This window comes from Macrobrachium rosenbergii, chromosome 14 (genome assembly GCF_040412425.1).
Source record: "Macrobrachium rosenbergii isolate ZJJX-2024 chromosome 14, ASM4041242v1, whole genome shotgun sequence".
Lineage (NCBI taxonomy): Eukaryota > Metazoa > Arthropoda > Malacostraca > Decapoda > Palaemonidae > Macrobrachium > Macrobrachium rosenbergii.
In genome coordinates, this window is record NC_089754.1 from 13,665,711 (window position 1) to 13,691,886 (window position 26,176).

At 42.9% G+C, this 26,176-nt stretch overlaps 1 protein-coding gene across 1 annotated transcript in view; it reads left to right on the top strand.

The window, feature by feature from the left end:
• Positions 1-26,176, top strand: part of Vps53 (vacuolar protein sorting 53) — a 121,009-nt gene that overhangs the window by 39,414 nt on the left and 55,419 nt on the right. The window contains exons 5-7 of the mRNA XM_067115923.1: positions 1,047-1,167; positions 18,731-18,876; positions 19,207-19,381. Coding sequence (XP_066972024.1) covers positions 1,047-1,167; positions 18,731-18,876; positions 19,207-19,381 — 442 coding nt within the window. The remainder of the gene's footprint in view (positions 1-1,046; positions 1,168-18,730; positions 18,877-19,206; positions 19,382-26,176) is intronic.

The following is a 26,176-nucleotide window of genomic DNA, read 5'->3' on the forward strand; positions in this document are numbered from 1 at the left end:
TCTCTCTCTCTCTCTCTCTCTCTCTCTCTCTCTCTCTCTCTCTCTCTCTCACAAAACGTTGGGAAATGCTAAATACAAACAAATCTATTCATCCCTCTATAATTTATAGTCACGCTCCTGTAGGACTTGAAGATACTCTTTACATTTTTGCTCTTGATTTGTTCTTACATAGATACAGACCATTGTTTCACTTTCTTCACTGATCCCCCTGAGCAGGCTGGGGTTGTTAGTGAGAACTTAAGTTACAGTTGACAGAAGGGGCTAGCACATGGGAGAACCACAATTACCACACCTGCTGGCTGATCTACGCCCATTTTTCAAGCTCTTCTTTAATTCTATGCTTCCCTCCTTTGTCTTGGTCAGTCTAGAGCTTAGTGCTCCAGTAAAAGGTCAAGCTTTTTGATTCTTGTTTCTTAGGTGATCTTTCCCTAGCAGTATTAGTGTTTCTGATTCTGTGACTCTGCCCCTCTCTTATTGTATGCCCTCCCAGTTTTTCTTGTAAGGACTGCAAAGTTCTTTAGGCAGTAAACATCAGGAACATTCATAGAAAACCCTTAAACATATCATTTTCTAACACATTATTAATTATTTTTTATGTACTTATTGTACTTGTACCTCTACTAGAGTCTTTACACATACTGTACATGATTATTTTAAATGGGAAAATTAGTGGGGTAGTTTTGTCGGGAGAATAGCTCATGAAAAGGAAAGTTGTAGATTTTCTAATTGAATTAAGAGATATTGCTGACGCTTTTGTTCAGCTATTCTTTTGAGATCTGTTGCTTTGCCTATCGAGATAGTGGTATTAGTCTGCAGATTTGAATCTGGGTGTAAACATAGTGGTATTAGACAGATGTCTAAAATATCCTAGTACTCAGTCCTATTTGTGCATTTACCTTCAATTACAGTTGTAAAGTCTTGTTACAACAATTTTTCTATCTATGTATTTCCTTTCAAGTACAATTGTAAACTCTTGTAATGGCACTTTTCCATTATAGTACCAAACTGTGTTGTGTGTGTTCACTGTATATATTGTACATTTGCAGAGCTCTAAAAGCACGGCGTGAATATGGGGAAATAGCAACTCTTCTTCAAGGTGTCATGAATGTATTGGAACATTTAAACCGATATAGACATATCCCCCAAGTTGCAGACTTGGCCAGACAGGTAAAAGAAATGTGATTTTTAAAAAATGTCTTTCATGGTACTGCTTTATTGAAATAAAAAATCTAATGAAGAGTTAATTTCAGGTACTAAAATCATGGCAGAACGGATGCAACTGTATTTTACAAAAAACTACATTATTGATTTTTGTTTGTGGCTAATCTGGAGTTTCCAGAATAAATGTAATTTAAAGCCAGACATTAACTCCTCAGTACTGGTCTGCTAAGAGAGAATAACATGTATTTTGGGGTAGTTCTAAGCATTAATTTAGGATTGTAGGTTATTGCCTAATTATTAAACTTTTTTAGGTAGAAACGCTAACTAGAACTGGTGCAAGTAATTTAGAATATTTTGTGCTCTGTTTTGTTGTGCAAATCAGATAATTTCAGCAATAAGTCAGACATTTGATTATCTCAGCATAATTTAGTCCCTTCAACTAACAGAAGTGCAGTGATCGTTCACCTTCATTCTGTCAAACTACTGCAAGTGTTCCTTAGGTTTAGAGCAATTTTAGTGTTGCATATCCTGTCAGCAGCAGATTAAATATGTGATGACTATAATATGAACAGCTTTATGTGGTTTAAAGTTCTTATATTTTTTAATATTTTGGTTATTTATTATCCATCCTTTGTACAAATATCTTAGAAATCTGTAAGGCATATCTATACACATACCGTATATTTCCGCATATAAGACAACCTTTAAATCATAAAATTCACCCCAAAAAATTGGGGGTCATCTTATACTACCATTCTAAAAATCAAACCTTGAATTCTAAGTGATGTTTATCAGTAGGCTAGCGGCCTCGGTGCAGTAACCACCAACATACATGAAAAGATTCACATTGTGAAATAAAGTGATAAAGGTACAGTGAACCCCCGTATTGCAAATCCGCAAATGCTTAAAACCCATCTAAAAACACTTAGAATTGCCCATTTTGATAGTTTAAACCAAGAAAAACCTTGTGAAAATGCTTATACCTGAGTGTTTTAATAGTTTTATCACAAAAAGTGCATTTATTCATGAAAAATATATGAAAATACAGTAATTAGTGACTATTTCTCAGTGAAAAATACCGCAAATGGGCGAATTTTCCGCGAATGATGGCTAGATATGTTCCACAGAGAAACCCACGAATGCGTGAGTCCGCGACCCATGAGAACGCGAGTACGGGGGGTTTACTGTAATAAAACCATTTTTACTTTATATATTATTGGCATATCTTTGTAATAAATAGCCTATTCAAGGAATAATTCCATATCAGTGAAATCAGCTTTTATCTAAGCGAGGTTAGCCAGTTGACAAAATGTAAATACAGGCAGTCCCCAGTTATCGGCGGGCTCGGTTATCGGCGATCCAGTTTTATGGAGCTTGTTTAGCCAAGATAATTTGCAATTTTCAGTGCCAAAAATTGCCGATTTCCGCTTATCAGCGCCGATAATTGGGTATTGGCACCGATACATACCTAACAGAGGCACTGATAACCAAAAATCAGCGATTGTTCCGACATGATACTGTATACAAACCCTCGGTCCTTTACATTAGGAATTACTTTCAGCATAGGCTGGAAACGGCCGTTAAACTCTTGAGCAAGGTGGTTAGGCAGTAACTACCGCCAGGTAGGTGGGAATACCCGCCTGCCCGGATGTAAACATTCCAGTTTGCTTTCTGCCGTCATGCGTTGCAGACGTGGTTTGGATCTCCTTGTCTGACTGTTGTTAAGCTCTTATTATCCCAGTGGGATCTTAATGTATTTTTGTGTATATATTACGTGTGTTTGATATTTATTATTGCAAACCCACAATTTGTGATAACCTCGCATAGCCATCTTTCCCTTGCACTGTGTCTTGGGTTGACGGCCAAGGGTGTATATAAAGGAGTGTAACCAAATGGTAATGCTTCTCTCCAGTAGCCCTTTATTTAGATACTGAAGGCATTCCCCTGTACAATCAGAAATATTAGATTGGGACGTAATATCTTCGCTCCCCTACATTGGTCGGGACGTAAGAGTTCGCTTCCCTTCTTGGGCTTCCGCCCTTTGTGGACAAGGGCATGACTACTTCCATCCTACTTGTGCTGAGTGTTGTTTTCGCCGCCTGTGCTTAGAGAGTTGTGGGGCGGGTGGGAGGTTGCGGGCGTCGTCTGTAAGTTACGCTTCCACGGCGCCCTTGGTGTCCTCCCCTCCTTTCTTTTCTTTCCCCATAGGTTCTTCCTTTCTCTCCTTCGGTAGAGATCTCTGTCCTTCACCCTCTTCACTCGCTTGTCGGGCGAAGGCCTAGGGAGGGGGGGGCGTGGTCGGGCGACCTCTTCTTGGGTACCTCCTCTCACTGCATAGGGCAATTCCCTTCATAGCGAGAGGAGTTTCCCTCTCTAATCATCTTTGCTTTTTCTTTCAGGTTGACAGTGAGCATCACAGACACAGCAGTGATGTTCCTGGCCATTGCAGTAGCTCCTGCCTTCTGAACCGCTTCCGTAGCTCCTGCATCAGCTGTCCTGATCATGCCTGCTGCTTCTCCTGGTGGTCGTGCCCAGGGCCGCTTCCGTTGTGTTCCTGCCAGCTGCCCTGGAGGTTATGATGTCCGCCATCCTGTAGAAGATGTCGGCGTAAAGGTGAAGGAAGTCGCCTTGTGGACGTGATGTTCCTGGTCGTTGCAGTAGCTCCTGCCTTTCAAACCGCTGCCGTAGCTCCTGCCTTTCAAACCGCTGCCGTAGCTCCTGCATCGGCTGTCCTGATCATGCCTGCTATGTCTCCTGGCGGTCATGCCTGGGGCCGCTTCCGTTGTGTTCCTGCCAGCTGCCCCGGAGGTTACGATGTCCGCCATCCTGTAGATGATGTCGGCATGAAGGTGAAGGAAGTCACCCTCTGGAAAGTGACATTCCTGGCCGTTGCAGTAGCTCCTGCCTTCCGAACCGCTGCCGTAGCTCCTGCATCAGCTGTCCTGACCATGCCTGCTGCTTCTCCTGGTGGTTGTGTCCTGGGTCGCTTCCGTTGTGTTCCTGCCTGACTGCCCTGGAGGTTACCATGTTTTGTGTCACCATCCTGTAGAAGATGTTGGAGTGGAGGTGAAGGAAGCTGCCCTGTGGAAGTAGCTGCTGTCTTCATCTTATCTTCGATTTCGTCTTCTGCTGCCTCTTTCCTTCCTCTCCCGAGGTCCAAGGGGGTCCCGGGAATCGGACAGACCTCCTTAGGCTGAAGGAGGGGAAGACTGCTTCTTTCCCTTGATGCCCTTGGACGTCTAGGGACTGCCTCCTTCCGAGGAGGCAGTGGGTCTCTCTTTGGCTCTTCCTGACTTTCAGGTTAGGAAACCGATTCACACAGCCCTGGGTTTTGTGTTTCGGGAGCCGTGGGCGCACAGACCTCAGTCTGTGATCCCATTCCCAGTCCTAGAGGTTCCGCCTCTAAGATGGGGTCTGCTTCTGGCGCTCGTTCGTGAGCCGCTCTGAGTGCTCGAGATTCTATGGAATATCAAGTATCCCGATCTGGTCTGGAGAATATTTCCTCAGCCCAGTTCGGGAGCAGTGCGAGAGAAAAGGCCAAGGCACCCAGGTGTCTCAGCCCTTCCCGCCAGCACCACAAGCACTCCAGGTGCTTGCCAGTGCTCGGGTGGGTTCCCAGCCTGGTGTCTCGATCCTGGCGGTTCGAACACCAGAAGAAGCAGGGAAGAGATTCCCTTTGGGAGTCGTGCAGGACTTCTAAGGGACTGACTCTCTTTCGGGAGACAAGTTTCTCTCGTTGGCTTTTCCTGCCCTGTGGGGTCTGGTGTTTCGGGGGCCGTGAGAGAGCGGCCTCAAGAGGCCATGCCCTCGTTACCAGTCTTGGAAGTCTGCGTCTAAGACTGTTTCTGTGCCTGGCTCTTTCAGTCTCTTAGGAAACTGAAAGCAAGACTGAAAGCAGCCACTCCCAATTTTTGGGAGTCTCGTGGGTAGCTCGAATTCTATGAATTGAGCACTCTCCTGACGAGAGGCACAGAACGAGAGAAAGTGCCAAGACACCCAGGTGCCTGGGTGCCGGGACGCCAGGTGTCTGGGTGCCGAGATGCCAGGTGTCTCGATACTGCCCGCCAGCTGCTTTGGTTGCTCGTCCGGGTTTCATTCTTGTGTCTCGAACCTTGGGGTTCGAGCATGCAAGATAGCAGACACAGAATTCCCCTTTGAACCTTCTTCTCGAGGGGCCTTGGAGTTTAGAGTTCAGGAAACTAGCAATAGTTCACGGCAGACGAGTTCTGCCCTGTCCAGTTCCGATTGTGTTCGAGCGATCTGCCCAGCTCGGCTCGGCGCCTGGTCACGCTTACGAGACTGGCTTGGCTTGGCTTGCTCGACTTGCTCACCCCGCCCAGCCCTTGGTCACACTTGCGAGACTGGCTCAGCTCAGCTCGGCTCACCCCGCCTGCCTCCTGTCCACCGCATACCTCCCTGTCTGGATCGTGTTCACACGATCGGCTCGGCTCGGCCCCACTCGGTTTTTTTCCGAATCAGGCTCTCGGCTCTGTTCGAGTGAACTTTTTTTGCTCTTCCCAAGAAAGCGCTTTGCCACGGCACAAGCACTCTTCCCTCGTGTAGCAGTAATCTCCTTCGGTTGATTATCGCCCACGGTCCCCCTCTCCTGCTGGTTTTACTGGCAGGACAGGTAGGGGCACTATTTCTCCTCACCTGTGTTCTTTTCCTCTCGGTTGTTCCAAGAGGCGCGAGACGGACAGAGAGAGCTCCTCTGAGTTCAGCTTCCTGGTGTGCTTTGGGTATCAGTCCCCTGATTGTCCCGTAGTACAACCAGGTAGCCAAGGAGGATTTCATGGGATCTGTCAAGGCTCCCTCCAAGAGCAGAGGCACAGGAGTTTCACGCTTCGGAAGCAGCGAGGGTCTTTCAAGTTGCAACCACTCTCGTTTTTCGGAGAACTTCGCGCCGATTTGTCAGCGCGAGGATCCCTGGGACAGGACCGCGACTCCCCCAATGAATAATCTTCATCACTCACAACCCTTGCAGTTCCTGAGGAGCCGAGAGTGTCGGGGGCCGCTGCGTTCCTTGCTTCCGAGAGCGTTCTCGACCGGATGAACTCTTTTCTTTGGAGAAGGAGTTCATTCAGGTCAAGACACCAAGCTTCTCCCCTGCCTTGACAGAATACGAATTCTTCTTGCCTCGAAGGGTCTGGCCGACTGCAGTTCTGTGGACAATTCTGGTGCTAAGAAGGAGGACTTTGTCCCAATTCAGATCTCCATTTTCATAAGTCCCAGGTTGGCTCAACCCTTAGGAACGAACCTTACTGTACTTGGTTCTGCCTTTCTCTTGCAGAGATTTGCCAGATGCCTCGGTAATCAAGGTTCATACTAGGGCACTGCCTTGCCCTTTGGACAGTGGCCAAGACCTTGGGGTCTTAGTCATCTCAACTTGACCTCAAAGCAGTCCCCCCTCAACTCCTAAGAACATAGCCTCTCCTACTCTTCTAGAAAAGTGTGCATAACTGCATCTTTTTCCACCCTCTTTCCCATAAGGGAGGAGGGAAGAGAGAAAGAAGTATCGACTGGGAAGAAATTCTCCTACTGCAGATTCCTGGATGAAATGATACTTATCAAGTTTCTGGAGCTGGCAGCAACATTGCCGAGACCTGGGAATGGATTCCTTGAGGAGAAGTATCTATTTCCCTTAGGTCTCGGCAATTCTTTTCATCCCGCTTCCTCTTCCGTGCTCTTGATTCAGGAAATGCCAGCCCGGCTAGAGCTAATTGTCTCAGTATCCTGTCCTCTTGCAGAAGCTTCCCCATGGCAGGGAATGGAAGTCTGCTTCCATTCCTCCGTCCTTCTTTCCTCTTCGAAGTATGAGGAAGGGGTTAGGCTAATGCTTGATTGAAGGAACCTTCGAATATGCTTGCATATTCCTCTCACATCGTGTGTCTACTTGCGGATTCACCAATCGAGGAATAGGCACACACCTGTAAGACTTTGTCTTGAAGGTGTGGGACTGAGACGACTGGTACCTTTTCATCACCATCCTGGGCTCAAGGCAGCCTTCTGGCCTTCCGAGATTTCAGGATGAGTTTTGCAACACTCAGTGGTTTGTTGAACAACAAACCAAAGTAGTGGCATTTTTCGACAAACGAGGGAATCGTCTTTTCCTCCCGTTCCATCTCTCGACATTTGCAGGTACTCGAGTGTTCTATAGCGCACTCAACATCTCAATCAGATGTGTCCCCAGTGGGGATGTATTGGCAGGCGAGCTTAGCCTCAGGTTTGAGTGATCGGGACAGAACGTGCTGCTCACTCGAAGATCCACGAAGAGATTGCTCGACTGAGAAATCCCTACCGTCTTTCTGTTGCCTCCCTGCACAAGTCGGTAGTTTTTTCTCGCTCCTTCACATAGGGGCCGCTACAGCGAGGCATGCTGTCTTTCTGGGAAACATAATATCTACTTTTTTCCCTCTGTATTTGTCTGTTTCGCTAGAGGTTCTCAAGCATTGCTCACCCCGAGTTACAGACAAATGCCGGAAGACTTCACCTCTCGCCCGACCTGATAGCCAAGGCATTGAGAAGAGTTCTGCTTGACCCAACCTCCTGTAGCAGCTACACAAGAAGCGGTTCTTCGGGCAGTACATCCCAGTGTGTTTGGGACTGGGAGACCTTCCAGCTTCCCTTGCAAGCATGGGCTTTCTCGCCGAGCGGCAGCAGCTATAGCTGGATATCTCTTGAAGTCCTCTGCAACACTCCCAGGGACTGGAGCCATCTTAGCTGGTGGGTGTCGTTGCAGAATTCCTTCTCAGGTCAGAGTCGCTCTTCAAGTCTGGACTTCCTCTTCTTCTCTGCCGAGGGTTGCTTCTTTCCCTTTCATTTGTGAAGCACGTAGGCCCTCGCAACCTAGTCTTCTATCTAAAGTAGCCTTCTCCTCAGTCAAGATTTAGCTACGGATGAGAAGCTTCTTCGGTCCTGCTGTCCCAAGGAACTGTTCCCTGGGTGGCATGTGACTCTCGTTTAGGGTTCCTGTCCCATGCTGCACGCGCCCTTACGAGAGTCGTTGGATAGAGATGTGCCTTCGTAGGACCATCTCTCATCTTGCTCCGGCCTTGGCGTAGAAGATGGAAGAATAGGTGAAGGGGGATCACTACCTTGACTCCTCGGATGTCGTAGGTGGACTCCAAATCCTTTCGGCATCTATTGTCGGGTTTGAGTTGTCCTTGCTCCCCTCCTCCTTGGACTCTGTATCAGTGATCCAGATCATTCGTTACTTTGTCCTTTTGGCAGCTATGGTACTTTCTGAAAAGGTCAACACTCCTAACCTGGATGTTGTTGACATTTTCACTAGTACTCTCTCTCCCAAGGAAGAAGTGCGTAAGGACACATCTTCCTCCTGACTTCGTGAAGCAATCAAAGGAGGTACTCGGCAGCTGATGACGACGATACCAGTACCTTCCACCCGAGAGCTCATGAAGCCGATGGCATGGTCCATCCCTCGCATTCTGGAAGTTTCTGTCAGGCTGGAAGCAAGACGTGGTCTCATAGACCACACTCTTGTCTTCTTATGGTCTTGCCCACAGGCCCTTGGATCCTTTTTTCCTTGGCCCTGTGGTGTCTGCTCAACCAGTTGTGTTTTACCCGGCTCCTTCAAGAGGACGAGTAGCATCTCGCCTAAGGTGTTGGTTCTGGAAGTGAGAAGGATACTGAGAGTAACTGGCCTCTCTTCCTCCTCCTTTCTGTCCTTCTACTTCTCCTCCATCGGGATGAGAATAGGACTTGAACCAACACGTGCTGGACCTGGCGCTGATGCGGTAAGACTACACATCGAGCACCCATTCTGTTTTTCTCCTAGAATCATAGAAGCAATTCTGCTCCTTCCTCTAGCAAGGGGAGGAAGGAGAGTCTGGCAATAGGAAACCCTATCTCAGCTTTTTCTTACTGCCTCTGACTCTAAGATTCTTCTAACCTATTTCGTATGAGTCACATTTCCTCACTCATGTGAAAAGGTCCAGTATCTGACATTTGATCTTGCAGTTCCTACACTCCGATCAATATGTCAGAGGCTCAGGTACTCCTCCTCGCTCTTTCGAGCAGGAGTAGCAGCCCAGGTGTGCAGAACTCTCGTCAGTTCAGGAGACTCACTCAGATTCCTCCCTCCAACCAGTGAGTCTTCCTAATGGAAAGGACCGAGGGTTTGTATATCGTGTCGGAAAAAATCACAATTTTTGAAAGTAAATTGTATTTTTCCTAAGTATACAAACCTGAGGTCCTTTACATTACATATTATGCCCACCTCATGCCACCCCTCAATCTAAACCTGGACCGAAAGGCAAACTGGAATGTTTACTCGTACATCCGGGCAGGCTGGTATTTCCGCCTACCTGGCGGTAGTTACTGCCTAACCACCTTCCTCAAGAGTTTAACGGCCGTTTCCAGCCTACGCTGAAGGTAATTCCTAGTGTAAAGACCGAGGGTTTGTATAATTAGGAAAAATACAATTTACTTTAAAAAATTATGATTTTTTGGCACTTCTTGGCTCTGATAAGTGCCAAAAATCGCTGAAAAGGCGTCAAAAATCGTGGATTTTTGGTTATTAGCGATTTTCGGTTATCGTCATGCCATCAGAACGGAACCCCCGCCGATAACCGGGGACTGCCTGTATCAAGTTATGGTTGCACTCACAGCAACCTTTATTTTTCGGTAACGCAGTGTAATTACGGTAGTAATAACATTTAGGATAACATAATATTCATTTTTCATTAAAAATTAAGGCGTTTGTAACTGTTTAGAACAATTCAGTCATACAAACGATAAGTATGTACGATAATTATCATATTTTATCATGTTGTTAGGGGTTGCTTATGATTGGCGATGAAACGTAAACAAAACAATGGTTTCCCTTTTAGGTGACGTGTGTAGGAAAAATATGATACAGAATTGAATTTGTCATTTTGTTTACTGTATATACTCATTAACGCGTGATGTCACGCATCGTGCAACCCCCAAATTTTCACCCATAAAAAATTATTTTATAATGTATCTCTTGTCTCATGCGAGTTCCTTTTTTGAGAGACCAGATTACTATGGGCTAACCTCTTTTACTCCATCTCTCTATCCCAGCTTCTAGTTAAATAAGTTAAAAAAGTAAAAGCAAATGATAATAGTATTGTTAGTTATGTTATACTCATTGAATAAACGAGTACAGCCACAAACAACTGAACGAGAAACAACTGTTTTGATATGAACACGGTCTAGGCCTTGGCTATGAACAACCGAATCTGATAACAACAGCTGTTTTGCTTGCATTTCAAACAGCATATGGTAGTAAACAATTACTGTAGTTATGTTACAAATTACGTTAAGTAGAATAGGACTGATATATATTTTACATTATACCCTTATTCACTATGGAGAAAAGATTGCAAGGAAATATACTGTACTGCCAAATTTAAGCTGCAAGTTGTAGCTGAAATTAGAAAACAAACAATGTTCAAATGCTAATGACTGTAAATTATCATGCATTGGCAACATGGATGAAACTCCTAAACTTAGATATGCCATCAAACTCAACCGTAAACAGTATATTGGAGAGAAAAGTATTTTAATCAGAACTGCTGGCCATGAAAGAACACATTTTACTGTTGTTTTAATGTGTATGGCAAATGGGATGAAACCTTCCCCCATGGTTATCTTTAAACGGAAATTGAATTGATGCCGAAACAAAAATTCCCGGAAGGTATCATTCTTCATGTAAACTTAAACGATGCAAATAGCGCATGATCGCTGTGTTTGTATTTTATAATACAGTTAGTAATATGCGAATACATACAGTATCACTGGATACAGTGAAGTAAAGCATAACTTGGTAAAAGATCCATGGAAAAGATGTATATTTGTTATGTTTTTATTTTATAATACAATACTAATATGTGAATATTACATACGCTAATTTTATATTTCGTGTATGATGCGACCCCCTTAAAATTAGCTTCAAAATTAGGTCGTCAAAAGTCGCATGATAGGCGAGTATGTATGGTATTTTGAATTTCTAAGGATACTAAGTAAAACAGCATTTGTAATAACATCATCTTTACATAACCAATACTTCTTAAGATACCTTTTGTTGCAAATGCTAGCCTATACATAGATGGTTTTGTAATTTAGCAGTCGTCTTATACTACAGATATGAGATGAATTCATGAAAATTTGTCATAATTTTTTACCTCGTCTTATCTAAAGGTCATCTTATGCACGAAAATATACGGTATTCACATTTTTGGAAATTTTTTAGTAAAGGATGATTACTTTTGGTTACTGTATATGGAGTGGCACAAATCAAGAACCTGATGTTGCGTAAAAGTAATTTAATCATGTAATATCGTGATGAAGCCATTACGTGTTACTTCTGAATATGTACCTTGTACAACGTTGTGTACAAGGTTACAGGCAGTCCCCGGTTATTGGCAGGTTCCGTTCCCGACAGCATGACGACAACCGAAAATCGCCGCTAACCGAAAATCGGCGATAATAGCACTGATCCCCTGTTAGCGGCGCCGATAACCAGTTAGTGGCACCGATAACCAGGGATCAGCGCCGCCGATAAGAGGTGATCAGCGCCGATAACCGGTTATCAGCGACAAAAATCTGGTTATCGTCGTCGCTAGACAAGCGCCATAAAACCGGATCGCCAGTAACCAAGGCTGCCGATAACCGGGGACTGCCTGTATTTGTTTCACCATAAACCCATTACAGTACTTACAAGTGGCTTTTGCATGTTCTTTAAAATTGTTGCAGGCTTCTCAATCTCTTTAAAGGAAGAAAAAAAATAGCATGCACAGGGCCTTCAGTAGTTGAATGCCTCATGAATCATGTGTCTGTAGGAGAATTTATTATCTTTGGGAAATCCCCTGATTTTTTTTACAGATGACCTTTATTCATTTCACTATTCCTTCATTCCCCATGTGATTTATTTTTATTCCATTCATGAGGTGAGGCCAGTAGAGAAATCTCTCATTAGGTTTCTGAACATGGAAGTGTACAACCAGATTGCATGGTTTTTTCTCTGTTATAGATGGTAGTTTGCTGAGAAGATTATGTAAATACTGATTTTCTTATTTGAACACGACTATGATTCACATACAGAGTTAGATTTGCATTTTATTTTTCTTGCATTATTTTGTAAGTTTTGGACATTAGGTGTTTTGGTGAAAGAGTGGTTATCAGTATTTGGTAGTTAGCCTTCATGTGGCATACTTATAAAATTGATTATTTGTATGGTTCACGATTAGATTTCTTGGTAAGGTGCAAGTTTTACTTCACCCCTTACTCTTGGCTTTGTTTTATTTTCAAGATTAATAACCAGTCTTTGTAATAGTAATTCATTCATGACTTTAGTGTATATTTTGTGTCTTTGCATTTTATAAAATAGATGCTGTTTATGTTAACTGCTTTATTATATACTTTTTGTATTATAATTATTGTGTTTGAAACGATTCACTTCATCATCCCTCCTTTGCCAGCTTAAATATACTGCAGTGATGGTGTACTGCATTACCTGGTAAGACTTTCAGTGCCTATCCCAACTATAGAAGGAAGCCCACATCAATTTTGCAGAAGTTTTAAGGTCAGGTCTTTTTACCTAAACTTGCCTGAATGTGAAGATAGTGGTCAGCAGAGCAGTGAGGTTTGTCTTACAAAAGAAATGTTGCCAAGGTACCCAAAGCACTGATGTTAGATACTCTTCAGTATCAAAACTCACTAGTCTCAGTCTCTTATTTGCCAGTAAAAGCTCCGTCACCTGTATTTGTTAAATAACTACCTTCATTGGAGGAGACATCAAGCTCACATTCAGTGCAACCCAGCATCAGTCTTGCTCCTTCCATGGCCAAGCTACACCTAGGGCACTCCTGCTCCTGCTACAGCCAGATTGTTGCCTAGTGCCACTCCAAGTTCTCTGGCTGATGCTCCCGTACCTGATGTTGCAAATATAGTGCAGTTTAGACACTATTTGATGAGTTCTCATTAGGAGCACTTGCAATACTAAATAGCGGAGGCACTGGTCTCTCCTCTCCTTCCACTCCAGCCAAAGCAGTATGAGCTTGCACCATAGCCGAGAAGGTGTTGCCACATTAACCAACTCTTGCAATTACTGGGACAGAGATTCACAGACTGGAGCCACACACAGCTTTGCATAGAGTGTTCTGTGGCATTTTGATGGAGTGCCTAACATCAGCTGGTTCCCATTTCTCAAATGACATAAGTGACCAGACCTGCTCCAGCTTTCGTAAGCATACTGCTCCGGTGATCAAAATTGGACATGAGCTATTCCATCTTTCATAATGAGAGCTGTGATTAACCAGAGAGTGTCTAGCATTACTGACCGGAGCCAATGTAATAACTGTAGCCACTCAGATTTTCATAACCAGAACTGTTCCAACAGCTGTAGTTGCAATAAGAGCCAAAATCCAAGCTGGTCAAATTTTTATTACCAGAGCTCTTACCAGAACCTCACCAGCTTTTGTGGCTAGAGCCGTGTTGATGACTCAGCTGCAACCAAAAGTGACTGGACCCCAGAGACATGGCCAAAATCACTTCAGTCTTCATTACCAGTGTAGAGAGGAATTTTGATCATGGCTGATCTGGTAATTTGGATACGAGCCACTCCTTTGAAAAGAGCCACAAAAAACTGCTTTAGTGAAGCACAGGGTACTTCTTTCGGATACTGTGTCTTGGTTATGCTTGCAAATCACAGAGACTATAGTGCAAACAACAGAAAAGCACTATAGGGGGTAGTGCCATCAGTGCACCACACATGGTGCACTGTAGGCACTACTAAAGGTTATTTGCAGTGTATCTTCAGCCCCCAGATACAACCCCTTTCATTCCATTTACTACCTCCATTCATATTTTCTTTCTTCCATCTGTTTTTCCACCCTCTCTAACAACTGTTTCACAGTATAACTGCAAGATTTTCCTCCTGTTACACCTTTCAGACCTTACTGCCAGTTTCCCTTTCAGCATTGAATGACCTCATAGGTCCCAGAGACCCACTTTGATTTTCCATCTCACTCCCCATTTAAAGTTTCTGATGTCCAGGAGTCTTAGAACACCTAGAGATAGTTACACACCTTAGACAACTCAGTTACTTGTGGATGGACCTCAAGCCACAATGGGTTTTCCATTAGCCATCTTCTCCTTGTCTAGGGATGATTCCTGTTGGCAGGAAGACCAAAAAACCTCAGGGTGATAGAGTGTTCACTTCCACTCCTCCGCATACAGCTTTAAGTCAGGATTAAAACTTTCTGTGGCTCCTGAATATTAAATGTAGCCACTGAATTGGAAGGCCAAAAAGACCAAATTTGATAAGGACTCAGGAGACATATTATGGACACATCAGATTCAGTGATTAGATTATAGAAGCTCCATGGCTGAGCATGATGAGGCTTCCCTTGTCAATACCTTATTCTAAATCTGTGGTATCTTGATTTGGAGAAACGGCAGAAGCCAAGGAAGTTGGTCTCAGCAGCAGAGCTTAAGAATGACCCAATGAAGACTAAAGATTCATTACTATCCTTTGACCTTCCATATGTCAGTGTCACTGCCGATACATTGCAGACACCAAGGCTCTGGCAAGAGCTATGATAATTCCATGATATTTCCACAGCTGTTCTCTTGTACAAAGGTAGCTGAGATACTTTTAAAATCAGGTACAATGCCTACCTTCAGGTTCCAAGACCTTCACCAAGGAGGTAGTAACACTGTCTTTCCCTTCCCCTTCTGTGACCTTAATAGCCACAGCAGGAGACTCCGTGGAGTGCTTCTTAGGGGCTACTTCACCATAGCTAACAGGTAGATGTTGTCCCTGGATACATCAATTATCCCTTTTTTCCTCTAAGAATTCCAAGGTTCCTGGAGTGCCTCAAGTGTAAGAAAATATGCTCTTCCCCTGGTTAAGCCTCAGTTCTTGTTTGCAAGTGACTATCAGTGTTATTCACTCTTATCCTGAGGGAGGAAGAGAGATGCAACTGTAGAAAAGTTCTCCAACATGTTGGCTTCTCAGGACCCAAAAGAACAATGAATCTTCAAGTTCACAGCTGCTGATTTATTCCCAGTGAAAGAATGACTCATGAGCTCAGTAGAGCGACATCTATAATAGCAATGGAAAGTCTGTATAGTGCCACTTCTGTTTGTAGATACACCTTTAAGTATTTTACTCCAAGATACATGAACAGAAAAAATTTATATTGGACTGCATGGCCACCTTTTTTTCAGTAATAAGTATCAATAACAAATGGCCCATTATGCTTGACATGATAAGAGTGCTCAAAGGACACTTTCTGCCAGAGGGTGCCAGTTTTGGGATTATGGAGGAGTTTGCCACAGCAGCAGAACCCCTGACAGGGGAGGAGGTGGTGGTGTTGACACTGAATCTCTACCACCCAATCCCAATATGCATCATATTTAACCAATTTTGGCCATATGTAGGTAGGACTCGAAGAAATACCGTACTGATTTGTTGGGCAGCTATGTAAGGGACATGATGAAGAAGTAGACAGTTGTAGAAGTTATGGACAGCTGTCCAGGTCATTACAATCACATGTTTATATTCACCAAGGCAAGAGGGGTTTGGTACCTCATCATAGACCTCAGTCTACAGAACCAGTATCTTCAACAGACCTCTTGCATAATGAAAACATTGGCTTTGATTTGCCATTGAACCAGTACCTTCAGCAACCCCTTTCATGGTGAAGACATTGGCTTTGATTTGCCAGCCCATCCAAAAAATTTATGTTCCCAACTTTTATAGGCCTAAATACACTTACTTTCATATTCCTATACACTCAGCATCCAGAGAGTAGCTAATATTCATGAGGTCAGGTAGGATGTACCAATATAGTGATCTTAGTTTCAGGCCATTCACTGCTCCCTAGGTGTTCATCAACTACAAGGACAGCTCAGGTTTACAAATTTGGACAAAGTTGATGGCCATCCAAATGGAGGCAGGATCTAGGGTTTCATGTCCTTGGCACAGGAATTTCACCAGAAGTCTGCATTCTCCTGCCAAGATGCATCAAACCTTGGTAGGACACATGATCTTCCTGTAGAAGTTTGTCCATACAGGTGGTTTAGAATTCACTCTCTTCTGCTTTTCACATTTGCATCATTGCAGGTGTGAGGAGCCTACCTGTTAGACTTCCAAGCTGCATGGAGCTACATGTAAATAAATTATCTGGAGCTGTATGGGTTTTTCAGGGCATGAGGGGTGATGTTCATCATGCCAGGTAGTCAGAATCATGCCTAAAGTATGACCATAGTGCCCTAATTGAATGCCAAGGGGCATGTGTTCAGAGGGCTTCCCTACTTAGCAGTGACTATTTTCATCAAGGGCTAGCAAAGTAGAGATCCTCCCAAAGTCCATTTTGGGAAAAAAGCTGGGTTGCGAAAAGCCTCAGCAGGAAGAACCAGTGTTCTGTAGGAATGTTCACTCCGTCCAGACATAACCAGCCACAGTCACAAGCCCCCAGCAGTTTGGAAGATATATACTTAATACATCCCCGGCACAGCCTGGGAGTTTACACCTTCCTGCCATTCAGCAGCATGATCACGCTAATAACAATGCAACGTCTGGGTCTACGAGGATCTCTTTTTAACTGTAGTGGCTCCTCATTGACCACAGCAAAAGTTGTTTGCCAGCCCTCTGATACCTCAGACAGATCTTTACGTATTTGAGAAGCTTCTGCAACAACTTTTCCACAGATTCTACAGGAATGTGAAGACGCTCAACTTCCATGCCTGGAGGCTATCTAAGAACTTCATTGGCTGAGACTTTTCAGTGGGGGCATCCAAGACTATCTCCAAGCCATGCAGATCTACTCAATAACTTGTATGAGGAAAAGTAGAGTGTGTTCTGCAAATGATACAGTGAAAGGAAGTTTTTCTCAATCAGTACCACCATTTCTAAGACAAAAGATGAAGATGTTGATTTCAGCCATAAAAGATTATAAGACCACACTCTCTTCAGGTTTGGAACTACAAGAACTGGAGTTCTATAAAAATGAGCGGAGTCATACTAACCTCCATACAAGCTCTTTTGATGATGCTTACCTGCCTCCTGACCCAGTGCTGTAGACAGTCACCCTAACAGCTGTTACAACTTCACAGCCATTGATTAAGCTGCACAGCCACTTGGATAAGGTTGCACATACTATTAATTAGATCAAGAATTAGGAGTCAGTAGATTTTTCCTTTACAACAGTTCCATTCCAGATAGCTGGTACTCATTATCATGCCATGCTGAGGACAGAAAGGACCTTTACAGTGTCAGATGTGGAGGACCAAGTTGTTAGGGGAAACTGCTTCCAGAAATTTTATCCTGATTTGGCTTCTACAGATTATTTTAAGGGCTTACAAGAATACAGCTGATAATGAAGGAACACAAGTTACAGTGCTTGATGTCTTTACATTTGAACATAATCTTGATGTTGACACCATTTTAATGGCAGGCATGGAAGTGCTAAACAACATTTGCTGGCTTTCATGTCAGTAATGTTACATGCAAGTGGTTAGACTTTTTAATACTGACTGTAGATTCTTCATCTTCGCCTTACCCACCCTGTCATTTATCCATTGAAGTTTTTACTTTGACGTAGCATCTCTTTGGTTATTGCCTTCATGTCACTCTTAATAGATAAGTATTAGTAGATAAGTACTCCCAGGAGTACTAAATGAAATATGGGGCTCACAGTCAGAGATACAGTATTTATGACAGAACTTGGAGTTACTTTTACACATCATGGTTTCTGTTTCATGAACATAACTCCCTTTTTTGTCTATCAGAAAGATGTTCTGATGCTCAAGATTGGTTCCAAGGAGCTTGGATGTGGATCTGACAAGCCTCAGTCAACCAATTTCATGGTTCTTAACAGCTCAGTCATTCCCACTAAATTGAGATTAGGTTTGGTTATATTATTGGGTTTATGGTGAAATAAATGAGACCGTTTGTGAAGGTTAATTCTTACAAACTCATTATTTTTAATGAGTTTCCCCCTCCCAGCCCCACTAATGTCTCATCTCTTGGGTAAGATGACACTAACAATAAGATATATAATTGCTTGAGAACTTGGATCAGCATATGAATGTGCTATACTACCAACTATTGCTGTTTTCTTTTCTTTTTTTATAAGAGGGACTGAAGCAGCTGGGATGTTTTGTGGCACACAGTAGGACTAATCAATGGTAATGAGTTTGTATGAAAACAGTTCTTTTCAATTACATTTTCAATATCCCTCTGGCCCCAGCTGCATCAGTATTTCCTTTACATTTTATTCATTCCTCTTGTCTCTTCCCATCTAGATTTGGCTTTTTAAAATTAACATAGCTTCAGTTTTAGTTGCTTCAAGTTAACTCTGTATCTAAAAATGTGCCCTGTTGAATCACTGTGTGTCAGTAATAATATCCATGGTAAATAATAAGATATGAATGTTATAACAAAGCTCAAAAGTTTTTCTTTATCATTAATTGTAATGATGGCTTCAACCATCCCTAGCTTAATTACATCATTCTGATATAATTGTTATGTTTTGTCATTTTGACTATCAGTTAAATTGATTGTCTTTTGTATTTGCAGGTTGATCAAATTAGAGGAGAATTAGAAAAGCAGATTCTTGAAGATTTCCATCGTGCTTTCCATGGGCCAAATGCACGACGATTTGCTCCCACAAAAGAATTAGCAGAAGCTTGCCTAGTGGTTTCAGAGTTGGATCCAAAAGTCAAGTATGTAGTTTAGATTACTTACAATTTTAATGTTAAGGTAAATTTCATATGAAGAAGTCAGATGGCATTTATTTCTTATTTTGAATTTGATCATACATCAGAATTATTTCAGGGTTCAGAAGTTATTCGTTAGATTTGAATACAGTATTTAAAGTTACACAGATTGAAAAAAAATTTTTCTTCATGAAAGCTTTGTTCCCATCACCTTAGTTTTTTACATAATGAGAAATGTGCTCTGAAACTTTCATTATATTGCATATTCTTTTAAATTGTCAAGGTAGATATTTATTTTGGAACTTAAAAAGTCTTGCAGTTTCTAATTTTTTTCAGGCGAACAATTATTGAAGATGTAATTAAGACACAGTTGGCTGAATATGAAGTTCTGTTTGCTGGGGGAGAAAGTGATGCATGGTTAACAAAAGTAGATTTACGACGCAAATGGCTTCTTAAAACTGCTGTGGAATTTGAGAAGACACTTGCCGCCATGTTTCCACCATCCTGGCAGGTATGTATCTGATAGAATACCCTTTCAGTGTCTTATGCAGATTCATGTCAAGAGTTTCTCATAAAGAGATGAAAGTTCTTTATGAGACTGTTGAAAAACCCAGTGACATTTTGAATATAGTATATATTTATTGACATTTCCAAGGTTCAGTTTAATCTTTAAATAGGTAAGATGTTCTGGACTACAGGCAGTCCCCAGTTATAGGCGGGGTTCTGTTCCCGACGGCGTGACGTCAACCGAAAATCGACGCTAACTGAAAATCGGCGACAGTAGCACTGATCCCCGGTTAGTGGCGCCGATAACCGGTAAGCGGTGCCGATAACCGGTTAGCGGTGCCGATAACCGGTTAGCAGCACCGATAACCGGTGATCAGCGCTGCCGATAAGAGATGATCAGCGCCGATAACTGGTTATCAGCGCCAATAACTGGTTATCAGCAACGAAAATCTGGTTATCGTTGTCGCTAGACAAGCGCCGTAAGACCGGATCGCCAGTTACCGAGGCCGCCGATAACCGGGGACTGCCTGTACTGGTACATTTTATTATGATAGATATTGAACAGTTTTGTAAAAAATTACTGATTTCTTATTATTAATCAGAGGCCATCAGTTCAATAGAGTAAATTTACAGGGCTGGAATGTTAGAGTGCATTGAAATGCATGTAAATTTTGATCACAATTTCAAGTGAATACTCAAAAAGACCATAATTCAATTTCATATGAGATCAGTCAAATGAAATGTCATCACAGCCTTAAAAAATTGTAAGCCATTATAACTTAGAAAGAGAAAGAATGTATTTTAGTATACGAAGCACTAATTGCTAATCAAAATTGAAATTGTTGTTAATAGGTTATATATTAACACAAGGAACTGTAGAAGAATTTCAGTAAAAGAGGACTAAGACATTATTGGCACTACTAGAAATAGCTTGACATAAAATTACAAAAGTAGAGGATAATACTGTAGTGTAAGTAATTTTAAAGGATTTTTTGTAATAGTGTTACTGTTATTGATAAATAGCATAACAAGACCACTTACAGTACTTGACATTCTTAACTCAAGGGGCTGTCCTGAATGATATTCAGAAAAAGTAAAAGTATGGAAAGAAGAAGTATTAAGAATGAAAGTACATTATAACTTAGACACAGAAGAGTCAAATGTAAATGACTTTAATGTGTAATTGATAAATAAAATAAATTAATAAGGAAATGAAGTAAGGTTTTGAAATTAAAGTAAATAATAAGAGGTACATGACAATAAAATAGAACAAAGAAACCTTTTAAACAATTTGTTTAACAAACATCCAACTTCGAGATACACGAGGGAAGTGGGAAGTAGACAGTAGATTAACGTCTTCCTAAAATCAGAAGGGGGGGACAGTAAGAATGAATAAGGAAAGGTGGGACAATGATGGATTCAAATCAGCTTAAGGGTGCATGAATTGCATTAATTCTTTTGATATTCCATCATGGTGCTCTCTTTCAATCTTCTGAAAACAAAAATGTATTTATGTAATAAATATGAACAAACACGAAATATGACTTACTCAGATAAAGTACTATTCTAAGGCTTCCAGGATATACACCTTTCATGTATACATGGTAAAGAATCAAAAGGCTAAAGTCAGAGCCATTAGATAGTTAAAGAATTTATGAAGTATGTGAAATATCTTAGCTATAATTAAGGAGAAATTTTAATTTCTGTTAAAAATTAAATTTGCTAATTTTAAGTGCTTCCCTGTAACAAAACTTCTTAATATACATAATAGTCTACGAGGGAGGAAGACCATTACAGAACGGTTTATTGACCAAAACCAAGTAGTTAAATATAAAGTCACCTCTGTCTATAAAACATTAGCAAATTTACAGGATTTTGAAGACGTGGTCCCAAAGGTCATATTTTTTGGTTTGTAAGGTGCAAATAATCAAAGCCCTAGTACATCAAAATCCTATCTTTGTAAATTTCATTATTATAGATTTTGTCAAGAACTGTAAGATACATACATGTACAGCTGTAGACAAGACATCAAACAAGACATCCTTATTATTTAATCATAATAGCTCATCAGTAAGTCTTAAGGTGAAACTTATCTTTATCCTCCCTCTGTAAGGCCAGTGTTTAAATATTTCCAGGAAGTTTTTATTGGCATTTGCCCTGATGCCAACATATTTACTACTTTGCTTACTAACTGTTCTTCATCACTTCTCAATTTGTGCCCAAATCATCTCTGTTTACCATCCACTGACACTACATCTCTCTGTCACTTCTTCATTCACGATATGATTGTCCCACTCTATTCTGGCCAAGAATCTTTGCATTCTGTAGTCAGGCCTTTTCAATATGTCTTCTATTTCCTTTGTCAGTCCCATTGTGTGCTGTATGAAGTATTCCTGTCCTTATGCATGCATCATAAGTTTAACTCCCATTTGGTTCAGGTGTGGAGGATAATTACCAGTTATCATTCATTGGGCTACCAGTTATCTTCTTACTAATATCAAGGATAATGTAGTAGTTTTTTGGTCTGCCTTAGTAAACATGCCTTTCTCTTGTTTGTTCACGGAAGAGCTTATGCTTTTATGATGTTTCATATCTGTTTGCAGAACTGCATTATTTCTAAATGGTAAACAGCTCTGTGCAAGTATGCACTATTGTCTGGAAGCCAGCAAGATGGATAACCATAACCCCTTATATATTCCAGGCCTGAAAGGAAAGTAGAGAAAAAGTGATCACTAACCATGAAAGCAGAGATAGACCCACTTCTTATATGTTCTTTTTTATATAAGTAACTTACCAAGTAATTACATAGCTATGAGCTTCCTACCTATGGCAGCCTAAAATTTCAAAATTCGCGGTATTGCTAACATTTGTTTTGGTGTAGGTACATCCCTGCCCACTATCAGAGACCAAGAGGAATAACTTAGCAGAGAGCTTCAATTCATTTTCTGCTGGCTCCCGACTAACATCAGTTGTTTTCCTGCAGTCTACTTCATCCTTTTTTGGATATTTTGAGTACTTCACCAAGAATTACTCAATTTTCATTGTAGCCATCAAGCTTTGGTTAACTTTAATTATAGCGGTTTTTCAAGATGTCTGATTCTAGCTCTTTAAGCATTAGATTTTGGTCTGAAAGTTGTAAGACTAGATTAACTAAGTTTTGTTATGATTCTCACACAAAGTGTGATAAGTGTAGGGGGCAGGATTGCAATAAGGACAGTACTTGCAGTGGTGTCACGATTGGGACGATAAAAAGTGGAAGGTCTTGCGGTCCCATCTGGACAAATTAGATAAGGATAGGAAAAGAAAGGCGGCTGCTAGAGCCGAGAATAAGGCTAGTTTAGAGCCTGTTCTTGTGACAGAAATTGTATAGGATAATGCTGTTCCTCTCCTCAAATTCTTGTTTCATCCCCTATCCTTAGCCCTCATACTTCTATTCTGCGTACTCCTGTCCAGGTTCCCGTGCTTCCAGTCTCAACACTATTGCCTGTCTCAAATCTAGGTTCGACCAGAAGTTTGAGTTTTTGGTCAACACAGTGATGGAGTTGGGCCCCTCCTTTAAGGCCTTTGTTGAAAAGTGCAGTGTGAAAAGTTTTAGTGCAGCGCAGAGTGATTGTGTTGAGGAGGTGGCTGCCTGTCCCACTGGTGCTCCTAGACGAAGGTCCCTGTCCCATTCCCCCACACCGGGGAGAAGACATACCGGAGGTCCAAGGGAGGCCGGTGGGGTTTGCGCATGGTAGTCACCCCCTCCATCAGGCCTGTTGCCCATTCCCAGGCTGTGACAGAGCGCCGCTGGAAAGGCCTCTCTATTAGTGTGAATCATTTGTCATCAGATTCGGAGGATTCCAGTCCTGGCAAGAAGTGTCAAGGGCACTACCTAGCTTCTTCGCACCCGCTAAAGAGGCATCCCGCTGGTGTGGACATCTCCCGTCCTCCAACCAAGAGGTCCAAGGAAGCCAGTCTTAGCCCTCAGCCCTCATACAGTTTCATTGTTCCCCCTTCTACATCTTCAGCCTGTCCTCTACAGTCCTCTTGGGACAGTCTGGAGTCGGTCTCGTATTTTGATTGCCCGTTTCTGACTCCCAAGCACCAGGAAGAACCACTCCCTTCACCTCCCAGAAGGTTGATACTTGCTTGCATGCTCCAGGCTCCTGCTGCCCACCGCTTGGTGCCAACTCCTGGGTGCCAGGCACCATTGCACACTGGCTTGGCACCAGCTTCTCTTCCTCCTAAGTCGCGCTCTTTGGTGCAGGAAGACCCTTCACTTATTCCTATTCAGTGTCAGTTAATGATCTAATGAGTTTTCTGAAGAAAACTCCAACAGTCTCCAAGTCTAAGGATATGTCGTTGTCCCGTTTCTTCCAACGAGGAGGATACTGGACAGGATTCCTCTCCTTCTTCTGCTGACTCTGCCTTGCTGAGATACTTCCTCAACAACTTTCTGGATTTTTTTGCTGCTGCCACTGCCCTGATTTCTCCTGCTTTGATTTTCCTCATGAGGAAACTTCCTGCAGACCATGCTCTCCCGATGTTGGTTTTTTCCTCTAACCCGAAGGTTGGTGATCCGAGAAGTGGAAGTCTGGTTGGCCTCTAAGAGGGGACAGGGCAAGGCCACTTTTGCTTTTACCCCTTGTAGGCTAGTGAAGAGAAGCTACTGCTTTTACCCCACCGGGAAAGCTCCATCTCTGGGAGTTTCTGCCTCCTCCCAAGGGGACTTCTCCAGCCTGGTTGATGTGACTCCTCTGTCTTCTCTTTCCTTGGCCAAGATCATGTTCTCCTTGCCCAAGCTAGACCACTTGACCAGGAATCTTTTTAAGGTGTTAGAAGTTATAGCTTCCTCGACTGGACTATTGGTGCTTTAGTCAGGGAGATTGAGGGTTTTCCTTTTGCGGCCGATTGGTTGGGAGTTTTGTCATGTGCTGATAAAGCTGTAAGAGATGGCTCCGCAGAGCTCGTTTCCCTCTTTTTGTTATGCATCCTGAAGAAAATAGAGTTGTGGTGCTCATTCACCTCTAAAGGGGTTACCACTACCCAGAAGTCAGTGCTCATGTTCTCTCCTCTGGACAAATCCCACCTGTTTCCTCACGATGTTGTCAAGGAGATTTTTCCAGCTTTACAGAAGTCCACCAACGATCTTCTAGCGCAATCGGTCAAACAGCCGAGGGAATCCCCTTCCATTGCAGCAAGACCCTTTTCTCCGCTTCAACCTCAGCCCTTTTGCGGAGGAAAACAGAAGACCCAACCAAGACCTTACATGAATCTACGTCCTCCCTCGAAGTTTATCAAGAAATCCACCTTCAAACCAGCAACCAGGAAATGAGACGTTAGTCCGCACCCCTGTAGGAATAAGACTTTGCCTCTTTTGGAAGGAATGGGGCCACAGAGGTGCAGAACCTTGGGTGGCCAAGGTGCTGCGAGAAGGCTACTCCATTCCTTTCAACCAGAGGCCCCCTTTACCCAAGTCGCCAATCATCTTGCCAGCTTACTTAGCAGATTCTGAGAAGTTTGCAGCCCTTTTCCTGGAAGTTGATGCCCTTCTACACAAAGGAGCAGTAGAGGTGGTCAAGAATCATGATTTAGAAGGATTTTAAAACTGGCCCTGTGTGGTCCCCAAATCATCGGGGGCTGGAGGCCCATCCTGGACATCAGAACCCTGAATCGGTTCGTTCTGAAAACAAAGTTTCATATGGAGATGACTCACTCTGTCATGTTGTCCATCCAGCAGTGGGACTAGATGGTTACCCTAGACATGCAAGATACTTTCACATCCCCATACACCCGGACTCCAGAAAGTTTCTTTGATTTTTCTTTCAGGGCTGAGTGCTCCAATTTCAGGCCTTGTGCTTTGGCCTGTCCACTGCCCTGCAAGTATTTACTCGGATTCTCACTTCCTTGGGCAGATGGCTGCATCTACTAGGCGTAAATATATGCCTCTATTTGGATGATTGGCTTCTCCGGTCTCCATCGAGAGAAAAGTGCATGGAGGACGTAATGAAATTCTTCGTCTGATGCAGGAGTTGGGCATTTTGATCAACAAGTTTGCATCTTACCAAGAGGTCTCAATGACCCTAGTTACTCCATTTTGACCAAGGAAGGAATGGTTCTTGGACCTGTTACGACTGTTAGTGGACTTCCCGAGGCTCCTACCACAAAAGCGGTCGCTGCTCAGGTACCACCAAGGGTTGTCCGCTCTGACCCTAACAGGCTTCAGATTGTCAGGCTTCTCATCAGAGCGAAGGAGTTTTCAAGACAGGCTGTAGAAGCTTTCGCTGCATGCAGACAACCTTCTAGCAAGCTCTACAAGTCCAAGTGGACAGTTTTCAGAAAATGGTGCAGCCACCATGACATTTCTTCTGAGACCTCTTTAAGTCAGGTAGCCAACTTCTTGTTCTACCTGAGGACTTCCAGGAAGCTAAAAGCTTCACTGTCAAGGGTATAGGTCTATGCTCAGTTTGGTGTTCAGACATAGAGGTCTAGATCTATCCTCTGACCAAGACCTAAGTGACCTAATCAAGTCCTTTGATTCCGTCCATTAAGAGAAGTCAGACGTTGTCTCCTGGAATTTAGATCTCATTTTAAAATACTTCTCAGGTTCCCCCTATGAACAACTTCGCTCTGCCTCTCTCAGGAACCTGACCAAGAAGACCCTCTTCCTTGTTGCTTTGGCTACTGCCAAAAACAGATTAGCGAGCTCCAAGCTATTGATAAGAGAGTTGGCTTTTCACAAGGGGATGCAGTTTGCTCCTTCTCTCTTGGGTTCCTTGCCAAGAATGAGGATGAGGACCCTTCTAACCCTTGGCCC